Raw genomic sequence first — 13,715 nt, forward strand, 5'->3', positions numbered from 1 at the left:
GTGAGGGTCATTAGTGCTGGAGGGTATACATAAAGCGTCGTAGATCATGCATCGTGCAGTGTCACGTATCGTGTATCAGGACTTAGTTGGGGTAGGTCATCACTTTTGCGCAAAACCGGTACACGGTACCAATAGAGTCCAGCACCGCGTGCAGCGTTTTGTTCGCAGTGTCGAGGGGGTCGAACTGGGGGAACTCGAGCTTCGGCATCTCGAAGTGCAAGTGCCACTCGTACAGGAACTGCAGCAGCCCGTCCGAATCTCCGTCCGAGTCGGCCACCACGGGCGTCGGCGTTAGGGTTGGCATCGAAGAGCGCGTCGCGCGTGACGGTGCGGTTGAGGCAGATGGGGCGCCAGCATGCGACTCCGCCTGCGGGGGATTCGTGTCTGACTCGGGGTGGTACCATCTCGCCGCAGTCGACGACGGCGCAGCTACAGTCGCTGTGACCGTGATCGTTTCGGTGAGGCGTTCGTAGTGGGTGAGCGAGGCGACGCGCATGTGCTGCTGCGCATCTGTGCCGTGTGCGAAGAGCGGTCTGTCCGACTGGGATAGCTGCTGCTGTTGCAGGCGGTCGAGGAGAAGCAGGACGGAGATGATCATGGGGATGAGGGTGACGATGATCTGCGACCAACTCCAGATCGGGCGCGGCGCTGCGGCGAATTCGTGCGCATGGGCGTGCGTGGCTTCGTGCCCTGATGCTGCAAGCTCGACGACAAGGCGCGGGTAAAAATATTCCTCGAGGGCGTAGTGCAGGAGCTGGTGGCCCTGTGGGACCGACTGCTCGTGGCTGAGGTTCGTCTGGACTGAGGCGATCTCAAAGCCTACGAATAAGGACGGCGATCAGCAAATGCATGCGGGGTACGGACTTCCAGATCGTACCTGTCTTGACCCGCACATTCACCTCAAGTGCGCCCACGGGCAGCGAGAAGCTCGGAAGGAGGGCGTTTAATGTGATGGGCTCGAGTGCCTTGTCCTTCCCCTTGAGCTTCTCGACCACAGGCACCTGTTGGCCCCTCACGAGGTAGATTATCTCGACCTTGCCACCACACGCGTCCCCCAGATGAACCTTAACCCAGGTGATCCATTCTTTCCCGCTCGCCTCGCCAAACGGCACTGCCCCGTTCGTCTCCGGCTTCACGACGGGGTTCGTCACAAAGCGCACAGACACACCCTCGATACTCGCGCTTGCGATCTCCACTTTTGGCGCCTCCCCTGCGGGCGCATCCTTGCCAGCCAAGTTGAGGTTGGGGAGCGCGAGCCCAAACTCCAGCCACTCCATGTCCGTGTCTGTAGGGGCAGGCAGGTTTACGCGTACGGCGTATTCTGGCGGCCCTGACATATCGGCTTTGGGTAATGGTGTGACCGTGATCTTGACGGAGGGGATAAGAAGGGGGCCGTCCCGTCGGATGGGCGTCCGCAGCGTCGACGTGAATAGCGACTGCCGCAGGACCGACGGAGACAAGTCGCAGCGCGAGAGACCATTCGGCGTTCGTGGACGGCTGCGTGCGGTACGAGAAACGTCTATGCTATCCTCTGTACGCCCGCGCGGCGGTGGGGATGGGGACTGCTTGATGGGGCGGAGCGCAACACGAGCGCCGTCCGTCCCGCACTTGACTGAGCCTCCTCTCTGGAGGACCGTCTTGCGTGTCTGCGCGTTGCGGACGTCCCCAGTGGAGTTGTACACGTCGAGCGTCGCGTCATTGACGTCGTTTTGGATGGTACAGGAGATGTGCTCTCTGTCGGCGCACAGTACACGAAAGCGGGGAACGACGAGCACGTCCGGATCCGCTTCGCTGTCTGAGGGCGGCTGTGACGCGTTGGGTGAGGATCTGTACCGGTGCGAGCCGAGTGAGAGCACAGGCTTGCGGGGCGCGACCAGCACGGTCCCCGTTATCCTGAACTTGAAATCGTGCTTCGCGGGAGGCAGGAGGTCGTTCATGTTCAAATGGACGGTTATCGGAACCTTGGGTGGGCGCGCCATGTCTTCATCCTCGTAGTCCGTGTCCAAGTCGGTATATCGTCCGTTGAGCGAAGACGCTCGACTCCTGCGGTCGGTTTCGGGACTGGAAGGCATAGGAAGCGAGGCCAGAGAGGAAATTGGAGTCGAGGCAGGCGAGTTCTCAAACGAGTAGTCGGCGACATGCTGCGCGGGTAGTGGTGCTCTGAGCAGTGACGATGTCGAGGACGAGGAGTCGTGGCGAGCGGGGGGAAGTCCGTTGGCCATACCGCGCGCATCCGGCGAGGAGGGAAGCACGTAGATGGACGGGTTGTCTACTGAAGACTGTCGGGAGAGTGGTGGTGTAGGCGGGGGGCCTATAGCATACCCTGTAAATCCTTGATCTCCACTGATAGTCCACTTGCGTTCCAAGCCTGGAACCCACGTAATGTCACACTCCCCGCCATCCAATCCCACGTCGAGACCCACAAGGGTAGCCACTCCAGGGAACCATACGCCTTTGCACGTCACCTCGTATTGCACGCGCACTACGAGACCCTCCACGGAACCGTAATCTTGACCTCGGCTTGCTCCCAGAACGGAGCAGTTCATCGTGGCCTTGACCTCCCTGATACCGACTCTACGTCGTCCGTCTACTGTCTGCGGAAGCTGTTCTGGCCTCATAGGGCGTGCCCACCGAATGCGTAGGCGGTCTGTGCTTGGGAACGAGCCTTGAATGCCGCATCCGTCCGAGAACCCTGCAGATGTCGACGCGTCACTCGATTCGTCGTCCGCGAAGTTGTTGTATGAGTGCGAACGCGACAATCGCGCGGACGCGCTCCGGGTGACGTGAGGATCAGACGTCATGTCCCAGCTTCCGAGGTCTTCGTCCGCCGAAGATAACGAAGCAAGAGACAAAGACGTCTTTGGCGTATTGGGAGGAAAAATCTTCAGCCTGACGTGATTGGAAAGGCATCGGGGTGTCGGGATAATCAGCTTCGCGAACGTCAGTAGGCAAAGTGCGGCATGGGGCGCAAATCACTCACAAGGAAGGGCGCGTGTGGGGGTTGGGTAAGATATGGCACCCATAAATCAATAGCGGCCATGAACTGAGCAACGCTCGATGGCCTTTTGCTCCGAGCGTCGGTCTCCCGACGCGGGAACTCCTTGGGCAGGATGTAGGAGACATGATACGAGCTCACAAGGATTTGCCCGGTGTACCGTTCGTCCAAGGGTGGCAAGTTGTCCGACGACGTTGTACTGGCAGATATCGGCACATAAGTTTGGGTGGAGCGCGCCGGCAGGTTGAGTACGCGTGCAGCTTTGTGTAGCAGGGGCGAGTTGACGGAAGAGAAGTTGTATGGAGTAGAGTTGGCGTCCAGAGGATGTACTTGCGAGTCCATAATCTTCAGGTTTTCCTCTGGCGCCACGACAATAGTCAGCTTCCACCTGTAGCGGGGCCCTGGGCAAACTCACCAGGAAACAGAGGAATCGAAGAACCGGGGGTAACACTCTCCAGCGGAAGAGATATCTATGATTGAAATTAGCAGGCGGAGCTGAAGGCGAGCAAAGGTGGCAATCGCGGGGAGCACACCTTCAGGTATATCTTAATGGCCGCGCCATTCGCGCCGCGCTCCGCGCGACCCTCGATAGCGAGGCGCGTGACGATGTTCAACTTCGACTGTCCCACTGTCGTCGCATGCGAGACGGAATACGCGGCGGTCGAGAGAGGCGGGCTCCCAGGCGTCGACTGGCGACGGTAGCGCGTAGAGCTCGGCATGTCGCTCGGTGGTAGAACTAGTATACACGCGTCGCGTCGTGAAATATCGCGTCAAGAAAGCGGGCGAGTTCGTTATGTGGGTCCGAGAGTGTCGAGGAGTGCAGCGAGGTCCAAGGACGAGGGGAGACACGCTGGTGGCATAAGAGAGAGAGCGCGGTACGGCTGAGGACGCGGTGGTGAATACTATAGCGCGTTTGGGCGATCGGCGCAGGCTCGTTCCCAGCCAACGCCCAATCGCCCGCATCCGGCCCATGTGGCTACCCGAGCTGCTTCTTGAAGCGCCTGCTTCAATTGTCTGTCTCTCGTCCTTTACCACGCTTTTATGTTCGATCATTGTCATTGACTCACACAACATCCCACTTTGACGACTAGAGAACGGATACGAATGGCAGAGCCAGTCCAGGCAGGTCGCACACTTGTCGCCCACTTCAAATCACATTAAATACTACTTAATAGACGTCTGTGCCCGTGTTCCGTACATAGGCTCCCCCAGTCTGAAGCTGGGTACACATCCCAGTCCGCCCGCGAGCTTCTGAGATAAAGCAGAACGTCCAAGCTAGACCCACAGCTCAGAATTCATCGGAGTGAGAGCATCTGCGCGCTGTAACTCCCGGATCAGAGTGAAACCGTCCGTAAACTTTTTGGTAGGAAGTAAGCCCCGTATAGCGCATGTCCATTCTGTATAGAGCGCGGGCTCTCCGTTTACTCAACGCGACTCAACGCAAACCGTCCGCGCGAGTCGATGTTTGTAGAGTCAACGTCGAGCCGGGCTCACGGACGGTAGAGTGTGCGCCAACTCTCCCGTGGCTTTTTAGGCGCCTACAGTAGAAGATGCTAGTGCAAGCTACTTAGCCTGTTGCAAGCACGCCCTAAGAACTCGATCGTGGCATTGGAATCGCAGATGCATGAGGGTAAGGTTCCTCGTAAGACGCCCGTGGTCGACGCCTGGGAATGTTCCATATGTAAGTAAATCCAGATAAGATTTAGATTGCGTACCACCTCCTGCCTCGACGACGACGACGACCGCGACGGAAGGAAGGGCGGATTTGTTCTTCTTACTTATCTCTACCCCACCGTACTAAGACTCCCGTGGGGAAGGTTGTGAGACTAAGAGTAACGGTGAGTATTAATTTTGTGTCATGACCGTTATTTACGTATAGATATCCCATCAGGAATATATTCCTTCGCAGATGATGTCGATGGCAGAGTCTGTGCACCTGCCTCCAACCTTTGCTGAGGCATGCCAGGACGATCTTCTCCCTTCCTATCGCTGTCGGCGAGACTCGCCCTGGTCGAACGTCGCATCCAAGAAAACACATTCATTACGGGACTACTTGCTACATCTACTGCGCTCTAGGCGGATACTATGCTACGGAGGTCTAGATTATACAAGAAATCCAAGAATCAACGGTGCGGTAAGGTACGTCTATGTCTATGTGTGTCGCCCATTATATAGATATACTCAGAGGTGAATAGCTGCTGGTGCGTATCGTATCATATCAAAATCCAAGCCCCGATGCTCCCAGATCAGTCCCGCAGGGTGGTACGCTGCGTCGCATCGCGGCCGGCCTTCAACAACGTACCCAAAGGGTTGCCCCCAGTGCCCAAAGAAAGATCGCTCGTGGGCTTCTTGAAGGCCTCTGCGCCGCCCATATATGCGGGAGGAGTAGACCTGGCCTGCGAGATGATGTAGAGGGTGCCGATGCGGATGTGGCCGTCCCGGAATCTTTTCAGGGCGTCCACCGCCGCGTTGTACGGCCCACAGAGCGCGGGCGTGCGCAAGACGACCTCGCGGACGGGGCGCTTCGCAAGCTCCGCCAGGTAGACGCGATGCTCCGCGGGCATGTACCGGCGCATCTTCTCCATGAACCCGGTATCCGCACGGCGGTTCTCCGCAGACGGCGGCGGCTGCCTCGTCTGCTTGAGCGCGTGGTCGACGTCGAGGAAGATATCGAGAGCGTGCATGACCGAGCTCTGCCCGGCCGACGCGCCCCCGAGGTCGTAGGACGCGTTAGGAGGACCACCCTCGAAGACCCAGGGGGCGGCGGAACTCGAGCCGTTCCACCAGGGGCGGACAGCCCAGTAGAAGGTATGAGGATCGATGTTCTGGCGAGCTCCCTGCAGAATCGCGGATATCTCGTCGACGACGGTGACTAGACGTTCGAGGTCCCGAGCGACGGCAGCGACGGCGCTTCGCTCGTTGAGGCAGGGCAGGTTCATAAACCGCTCGAAGATCTGCAACATCTCGGCGCCCCTCATCTCGGCGGCTACCGAGAGGGCGTAGAAGTTCCTTTCGGTCTCCGTTCCCGAGAAGACCGTGAGGAAGCGCATGTTGTTCAGGGACACCGGCAAATCGGGGTTGACCAACTCCCAGTTCCACAGGACGATATCCGCGAACGTGAGGATTGGCGGCATATCGATCTTTTCGGACACGTAGAGCAGGGGGATGGAAAGTGGCTTCGGAATGACAATCGGTGCGTTCGTTGGCTGAGGGGGGAGCGAGTGGATGTAGTAGTGTTGCAGGCTGGTGAGGACGAGGTGGGCCCGCCTCAGGACGCAAAGCTTGTTACCGAGCCGCGCAGCATCGAGCACCGGCCACTGCGTGATCGAGTGAGTCCCAAGCGGTCGCATCTTCGGGGAAGTACTCACCGTTCGCAGCTGCTGGCGCCAACGCTCTCCATCCATGAACTTCGCCCGTGCCTCGTCGCCCTTGTCTTCGCCGAGCTTCAAGACACGCGGTGCATCCGCCAATGCCCTCTCCCAGAGCGCGAACTCGCCTTTGAGCTTTGCGAGAGGTTGGGAGGGAATGAAGCCTGATTCTGGGGCGACGTCGAAAAGCCGGTTGCTGAATGGCTCAATAGTGGGACCATCGGAGCGGGCACCTCGGTATGTGGTACGCTCTCCTGTGCTGTCGAGGAGGCGGTTGACCATGTGGACGGGGGAAGAGACGTTCATAGCTGAATAACTGGAGGAGAGGAGAGGAGAGAGGAGGAGAGGCTTTATACTAGGCGTGGTAGGTGGATGTCTGGATATCTTCCGACTCACTGGCAGGGGTCGTATATATATTGACATATGTCGAGACCTATGCGTCAAGCGCTTTTGCACCAGCCGCGGGACAATTCACCCGTGGTAGCAAGCCCAAAGCGCCAGCGGGCTGTTGGAACTTCCGGCCATTCACGCAACAGAGACGGGCTGCATCGCAGATGCGTCCGGATACAGCTTTGGCCTCTCTGTTGCGAGGACACCGATGGACGACGCTTGGCGCTGCCTTTGCCACGGAAATCAGACAAACCATCTCACTCCGGCCAGGTCAACGGGAAGTCTTTGTTGACCATCATTTGTTGAGATCGAATTGGCCATCCTCCGCGTGTCACAGCAAAAAGAATATTGCTTTCTCGACAACGGCCCCGCCGACCCTTCAATTTGCTCTAGAGCATGTACGTACTCACGTAGCTTCTAGAAAGACGCTTACGAGTTGGCGCTCCTCGTGCTCCGCGCGCGCAGCCGTACTCACTCACCCGAATGCGAAGATGCTGCCCGCTGTGCATATGGGTGCTTTCTTAGATATATTAGATACACGCGCTCAATGCAATTAATTTGCCTGCGCACAGTGCACCCAGCCATATATGTCGCATCGATTTACTAGGGCGCAAGTTTCGGTGGCGCGCTTCCACCTACGGCGAGCGGACTTCGTATCGCAGGCCAGGATGACAACGAACGCTCCGTATACGGGCTGCGTAGATGACCTTCATCCCAAAACGGCAGCGCCCAACAGGGCACAAGTCTCGTCGGTCGGTCCTGCTCACCTGCCTAGCACAGACACAGGCCGTGTGGGGCGCCAGCGTGGCGCGTCCCGGGCAGATTTGCTTCGGAGGTGCTGTGTCACGGTGCAGCGCGGCGCAAGATGCGTATGGCGTCGTGTTCGCCTACTGAGATTGCAGCTTGGTCTGCCTGCTTCGGATGGGGTGAGCTCCGCGGCGCGCCCCACATCATACTCCTATGCCGCACAAGAGCCAGCCCAGCACAGTCGGCGGCGGCAGGACTAAGCTGGCTCGAGCCCCCGCCGAGTTCCCATACAGCCGGGGCACCCGGTCGGGACGACGACGACGTCGCCATTCCGACAAGTCGGCATCCGCGGGGCTGCCAGCCGTGTACATGATGATACTAGCTTGCGCCCGGGGGAGCTCAGCAAACGGGGGCGCTCTCTCGACTGCGCTCGCGCGCGGGTCGATGCGATCTGTGGGCGCGCACAGATAATAGATATGTTATTAGACTCGAGACACATTACGCAGTCAAGCGTGCCCGTCGGCAACCTACGGTGCAGTGCTGATGGACCGTGGGTCCTTGTAGACGGTGGCGGCACGAGCCAGTCCTCCGGAGGAGGTACCTGTCACTGTCGCGGGCTGTTCGTGCGACAAACTGGCAGTCATGGGGCCTTGAGGCTCCGGGCGCAGACGCTGTTTTTGACCCGAGTGCTGCGTATATGTCGTGACTGTCAATGTTATATCGTACTCGGTATTCGCTTTGCTGAGAGAGTGTGTACACGACGGAATTGTCGTGACGGGTGTTCATGAAACGTGTCCGGTCGCTACCAGACGCAGTTCAGCCTTGATTTCGACAGATCTCGGGGACCGCTAGGGAGACAACGCACTACTTACTAGACCATGTCTCGGTGCAAATCCAACCGGATGACGACCGTGCCCGACTACAATGACTACCTCTTTGAAAAGCGCAAGCAATAGCTCGGAATCGCCGTCCAGCCCCTCCCGAAGTCAGAGTCAATACAAATCTCATCAAGTGTACCGCCCAGCAATGCATCGATACCCCTGTATAGATCAGTGAGAAATATTGAGGCAGTGTCGATATTCAGCGCTTCAGCGCTAGCGGTCGAAGCGTATGGTCGAAGATTCGGGGAGGTAAGAGATGTCTATACGATATAGCATTACAGGGCCGAGGGGGCTGGAGAATTACGTACGAAGGGCGCCGTGAGGAGTAGTGGTGTATGTGTAGATCAATGCTTCCACTTCAGCCATTGCTTGTTCATGTGCTTATCCTCCTCGAAGGCACACTTGCGCTCGACGACCTCCAGAATCTTCTCGCGAACGCCAGCCTTGCCCTTGCGCAAGCTCTTGAACTTGTCGAGAAGCTCGTCCAGGGTGATCTCCGTAGCGCCGCTGGACTTGTGGCTGCCGTCGACCATGGAGCGAATCTCCGCCTCGGAAGGGAGTGCGAACTGCATCGGGTCTATCGTTTTGTTCCCTTCCACATAGGGCGGAGGTGTAATCCTCGGCGCAGTCTCCTTGTCAGGCGTGAACTCGGAGAAGAACTTTTTGAGTAGCTCGCTATCGTTCACGTCCTCTAGGCGAGCCGGCGACCATGCAGGCCGCGCCTTGATTTTCTCCACAAGCACGGCCGTGACACCGGTCTTGAAGTCCGGCGTGGCGCCGCTCTGACGATGCCCAGCGGACATATTAACTACAGTTCGACTTTGAAAAGGGAGAGCACTTACGCAGAAAGCTGTGGCGATGTTCATTTCCATCTGCAGGGCGTCCAGGAGCGTCATCTGCTTCCCCCTACGAATGGCGGCGAGTGCCACCTTGAGGCTCGTCGGACTGCGTTGCGCCAACTCGTCCAGAGTGTTCGCTGCCCACTGTCGGACCTCTTCATTCCGATGGCTGGTGGAGGTCTCGGTCAGCGCCGCCACAATTTTCTCCACGGTGTTGAAGCTGAAAGCCGAGTCGAGCGCCTCCCGCTTGGCACCGACAATGGCAGTAGTCGGCTCGTCCGGTTCGCGTTCGGATCTCGCCTCCTCGAGCAGTGCGTTTATCCGTTGATGAGTGGGATTTTCCAACGCTGCGAGGCGCTCGAGGAGGGCGGGGACGAGTCGGGACTCCACAAAGTGCGTCGCAAAGCCGTGTTCACTAAAGCGCCGGAGTCAGTCGAGAACGCAGCTGGCAAGTCGAGACGCGTACAACACCGCACGACCGGTAATAGTGGCACCTGTCAGCCCAAGGTACGTTCCGATCTCTCCATCGACTCTGGAAAGAAAGTAGCTGGCTCCGACGTCGGGGGAATATCCAATCTTCGTCTCTGGCATGGCGAATACAGTCTTCTCGGTTGCGATCCGGAATTGCGCGTTGACAGCGAGACCAACGCCTCCTCCCACTGTGCCCGCATGAGCGTGCGAAGGGAAGGGCTATCGTTTACACGTACTTGTGATACCATCCATTACGCACACGTATGGTTTCGGCACCGCAGCGAGGATGTAATCCATTTCGAACCTGGTGTAAACCGCTTTCTGGTCAGAACAAGTGATAGACCTAGGGCCCGGCATACTAACTCCCTGTGAAAGAAGTCGATAGCCTGAGGCCGCGTCGCCGGATCGCTAGCATAGCGCACGACGCCTGCCCGACGCTGGTGTTAAGTTGCCGGACATCACGGTGTGTGAACGGCACTCACTCTCAACATCACCGCCTGCACAAAACGCCCGACCCGCGCCCCGACCAACAATGACCTTCGCCAGTTCACCCTGAGACCATTCCTGAAGTGCGAGGTCAATCGGAGGGCGCGCTACGAGGTCGGAAGCGATCTCACCTCAATCTGAGGGCGGAGCAAGTTAAGCATAGGCTCGTTCAGGGCGTTGAGCTTCTTTTGCCGGTTGAGAACGTAGGTGCGCACTGCGCCGCTGGACTCGAACAGCACCGGAGCTTCATCGGGGGCGTCCACACGGGCCTTTGGGGTGGGTGTGGGGGCGGAGGTGGACATGAGATGACGGCCAATTGCTGCTGTTCGTTGAGCTGCTGTTGCGGTTGGACGAGACATTCTCCTCAGCAGAACGTTGCGGGCATACATCTGGACGTCTGGACGAGAGCTGCGGCCACCCGAGTCGGCCTAGCAAGAGATAAAGCGGAGAACGGTGGGTAACGCGGGAGGCCGACGCTCCCAGGACGCTCGTCACTCGAGCCGCACCGGGCCAAACAGGCGCGCGCCGAATGAGCGCCTACACACACAGACGGCCTGCGCGGCCCGCTGTGCTTCCTTTCTTTTGACCATCATCTCCTCCGATTCCTCCGCGCCGCCATCCTCGAGCACTGTTATATTTCCAGCTGCCACAGGTCGCATTCGACATATAGGCGGTGAACATGACATCGGTCCTGCCTACTCCGGGCACCCGCCTGAGTCATTCCGGCTTTCTGGGGACCGTTAGATTTGTCGGTCCGGTCGATGGTACCCAAGGCGTCTGGCTCGGCGTCGAATGGGATGATCCCAAGCGCGGCAAGCACGATGGCGTCAAGGATGGAAAGCGGTACTTTACGTGCCTGTAAGACGATGGGCTTACGTTCTGCCTCGAGGCAATCCTGTAACACTTTGTGTTTCGAATAGCGTCCCAAACAGTGGCTCCTTCATACGCCCGTCCCCTGCCATATGCTATGGCGTGACGTTTCTCACTGCCCTCACTGCCAAATACGTCGAATCGCCTCTCGGCGCACTGTCATCGGAGAAAGTCGTTTTAGGCTCCTCCGGCGGTGCAATCGAGGTGGAAGCAGTTGGTCTTGACAAGATCAGAGGCAAGCTAGCGCAGCTAGAACGCTTGCGTGAAGTCAGCCTTGACAACGAATGTGTCTCGCAGGCGGACACTCCTGGAGAGCTTGCACGCAAATGTCCTGGTGAGTAAACATATCATTGTTGCAGAATACCCGCACATCTCGCCATCGAGTGCGGCACATCAATCCGTGGGATGGCTGTGCCGTTCTCGAGTCACTGCACGGCTCTTGAACTATGTACAATGTTCGGCATCGGTTTATACTCACTAGCATCAAATGGTGAACGACAGGGAACCCTTCTATCCCGTCCAATACAGCCTGCGCCTGGGTTTATCATCAATCTACCATCGTTCTCAGGATGGTCGTCGACTCAATGAGTGTGGCTTAAGCCTGTGCTGGATGTCTTACTCAGTCATCTATCGTCTGGCCGCAGCGTCATCGGGTCTATTGGTAGAATTCTTCGCCCGCAAATAGCGGGTGGACTCCCGATCTGAGATTGGATACGAAGTATCGGTAGGTCCGGTATGTGGTTTTACCGGTTACATGCCTGTTTATGCTTTGCACGATGCTCCTGCTTTTTAATTGCATGTCGGGATACCACCTGTACGAGTTCAGCACGGAGCGCCCGTCATCATCATAATTGTTCCGTGCTTCATAGTGTATCTGATATATCACAATTATCTCCATAGGAATCCGCGGATTAGACCTATCCAAGAACTTGATATCGGGATGGGACGTTGTCTCTGCTATCACTGTTGAGTTATCAGGCCTTCGCAGGTTGTCACTAAAGTCAGTCACTCCCTCTCAACGGTTGAGGACACATGTCTGACATCACATGCGCAGCCAAAACCGTCTCAGACCACCGCAATATTTCTGTGTCGCCGCATTCGAGCGGCTTGAAGAGCTGCAGTTGAACGCAACGTTCACGACGTGGGAAGAGTTTCAGGCCATTATCCCACACATGCCCGCCCTCGCGTCGGTGGAGTTAGGCTACAACGGCCTGAGGTCTGCGGATAAAGTACAAGGGCACGACACCGCGCGCTGGCCCAAAAATTCAACCATACGGAGCATCAATCTGGATGGCAATGAACTCGATCAGTTCGCGGACGCGTGCGCCCGCATGCACAACCTCTCTGCGTCAGAATTTGCTCTCGCCCCGCCTCCCTGCTGCGTCCTCCGCTCGGACTGATACGCCACCAACAGATTACAGCGACTCGTACTCACCTCAAACCACATAACACAGATACCCTCGCCCTCTGGGGATGCCGGGACTGCTCCTGCGGCTGTCTCCGGGGGCTCGCCCGTCGGGGCGCTGAAGCATCTCGCGCTCGCGTTCAACCGCATAGCGTCCTGGTCCGACATCGACGCACTTCCGTGCTGGTGCCCCCAGCTCGAGTCGCTCACGCTCGCCGGCAACCCCCTGTTCAACGGTGCGCCCGCGTTCGATCCGATCGTAAACAGACTTGGGCATCTTTGTAATGGAGCGCTGACACCCCCCTGCGGCTGCTGTGTTAGATCCAGCGCATAGAAGCCATGCGCGCCCATACACCATCGCCAAGATCCCGTCGCTCCAGATCCTCGATGGAGCTGCAGTGCGTACCTCCCCACCCACCACTCTTCTCCCGTGTTACGCCCGCAAGGCTGACTCACGCCCGCGCCCACGCGTACGACCCTGCAGGTATCGCCGAAGGAGCGCAGAGATAGCGAGATCCTCTACCTCTCCTACATCAGCAAACAGGCCCTCTCCGAGGACGAGAAGCGCGCGGCCCACCCGCAGTACGAGCCCCTCTGCGCCAGTGCGTGTCTTAAAATTAACTAGCAACGCCCGCGTCGCGCGGCTCACGAGTCCCCTGTCTCTGCCCATCACGCCCGCCCGCCCACGCTCGCTCGTCATGCCGACTCGCGCGGCCCGCAGAGCACGGCGCGACGGACGCCCCAGCCCCCACGACCAAGGGCGCGCAGGACACGCTGGGCAACCGCCTCATCGGTGCGTGCGCTCGCAATTTTCCGTGCCCCTGTCCCGCGTACCACAGATCTGACCGCGCCACCGTAGGCGTACGCATCTATCTAGCGTCCGGTGGACCGCCGCCGCACAGCCTCCCCTCGGAAGAAGTAGAGGAGTACCTTCGCGGCTGCCGGGCCGACGTGGCCCTGCGCGTTCTGTCCACTATGTCCGTGCGGCCCTTGCGGCTGAAGGCCATAAAGTCGCTCAAGATTCCGAAGGCGCAGCAGAGCTCGATGCGGCTGTGGATGGTGATGCCGGACGGTCACTTCGTCGTGATAGATGAGGAATATGCGGGACGGGACCTATCTTGGTGGGGGGTAGAAGAGGGCACTATATTTGTACTCGCAGCGAGCGAAGCATAGTCTTATATGGCATTTAGGATTTCCTTGCGTACGAGGTCGGGATCCTCTAAACCATTCCACAGACATCGGTCAATTAGCGGCGTGAAGCGC

The 13,715-nt window shown here is 58.2% G+C and overlaps 4 protein-coding genes across 4 annotated transcripts; 1 reads left to right on the forward strand and 3 right to left on the reverse strand.

Annotated features, from left to right (window-relative positions):
- Positions 1–34: 34 nt before the first annotated feature.
- On the reverse strand, positions 35–3,844 carry TRAVEDRAFT_70640 (uncharacterized protein). Its single transcript, XM_008038434.1, has 5 exons — positions 3,529–3,844; positions 3,411–3,465; positions 2,981–3,354; positions 878–2,930; positions 35–819 (listed from the first exon to the last, which is right to left on the reverse strand). The coding sequence occupies exons 1-5, from the start codon at positions 3,712–3,714 to the stop codon at positions 83–85; spliced, it is 3,405 nt and encodes a 1,134-aa protein (XP_008036625.1). The 5' UTR covers positions 3,715–3,844; the 3' UTR covers positions 35–82.
- Positions 3,845–5,241: 1,397 nt separating this feature from the next.
- TRAVEDRAFT_118782 (Indoleamine 2,3-dioxygenase) lies at positions 5,242–6,645 on the reverse strand (the record flags this gene model as incomplete). Its single annotated transcript, XM_008038435.1, has 2 exons — positions 5,242–6,312; positions 6,364–6,645. 2 exons carry the CDS (start codon positions 6,643–6,645, stop codon positions 5,242–5,244), a joined length of 1,353 nt encoding a protein of 450 aa, XP_008036626.1.
- Positions 6,646–8,567: 1,922 nt separating this feature from the next.
- Positions 8,568–10,603, reverse strand: TRAVEDRAFT_27849 (3-hydroxyisobutyryl-coenzyme A hydrolase). Its single transcript, XM_008037880.1, has 7 exons — positions 10,309–10,603; positions 10,174–10,255; positions 10,055–10,118; positions 9,928–9,995; positions 9,687–9,879; positions 9,224–9,635; positions 8,568–9,163 (listed from the first exon to the last, which is right to left on the reverse strand). Exons 1-7 carry the CDS (start codon positions 10,534–10,536, stop codon positions 8,726–8,728), a joined length of 1,485 nt encoding a protein of 494 aa, XP_008036071.1. The 5' UTR covers positions 10,537–10,603; the 3' UTR covers positions 8,568–8,725.
- Positions 10,604–10,837: 234 nt separating this feature from the next.
- TRAVEDRAFT_164763 (uncharacterized protein) lies at positions 10,838–13,625 on the forward strand (the record flags this gene model as incomplete). Its single annotated transcript, XM_008038436.1, has 9 exons — positions 10,838–11,035; positions 11,098–11,381; positions 11,948–12,047; positions 12,102–12,395; positions 12,462–12,688; positions 12,774–12,850; positions 12,937–13,054; positions 13,174–13,245; positions 13,312–13,625. Exons 1-9 carry the CDS (start codon positions 10,857–10,859, stop codon positions 13,623–13,625), a joined length of 1,665 nt encoding a protein of 554 aa, XP_008036627.1. The 5' UTR covers positions 10,838–10,856.
- Positions 13,626–13,715: the final 90 nt, after the last annotated feature.

This window comes from Trametes versicolor (assembly GCF_000271585.1).
Source record: "Trametes versicolor FP-101664 SS1 unplaced genomic scaffold TRAVEscaffold_4, whole genome shotgun sequence".
NCBI lineage: Eukaryota > Fungi > Basidiomycota > Agaricomycetes > Polyporales > Polyporaceae > Trametes > Trametes versicolor.

What these genes read in the sequence shown, in the direction of transcription:
- TRAVEDRAFT_70640 (XM_008038434.1), bottom strand. Translation starts at nt 3,714, where the DNA reads ATGCCGAGCTCTACGCGCTACCGTCGCCAGTCGACGCCTGGGAGCCCG. An exon ending in TTCGATTCCTCTGTTTCCTG is followed by an intron (nt 3,355 to 3,410) that starts GTGAGTTTGCCC and finishes TCGTGGCGCCAG; the next exon opens with AGGAAAACCTGAAGATTATG. An exon ending in GAATGTGCGGGTCAAGACAG is followed by an intron (nt 820 to 877) that starts GTACGATCTGGA and finishes CCTTATTCGTAG; the next exon opens with GCTTTGAGATCGCCTCAGTC.
- TRAVEDRAFT_27849 (XM_008037880.1), bottom strand. Translation starts at nt 10,536, where the DNA reads ATGTCTCGTCCAACCGCAACAGCAGCTCAACGAACAGCAGCAATTGGC. An exon ending in TGCTCCGCCCTCAGATTGAG is followed by an intron (nt 10,256 to 10,308) that starts GTGAGATCGCTT and finishes CTCGCACTTCAG; the next exon opens with GAATGGTCTCAGGGTGAACT. An exon ending in ACATCGCCACAGCTTTCTGC is followed by an intron (nt 9,164 to 9,223) that starts GTAAGTGCTCTC and finishes GGGCATCGTCAG; the next exon opens with AGCGGCGCCACGCCGGACTT.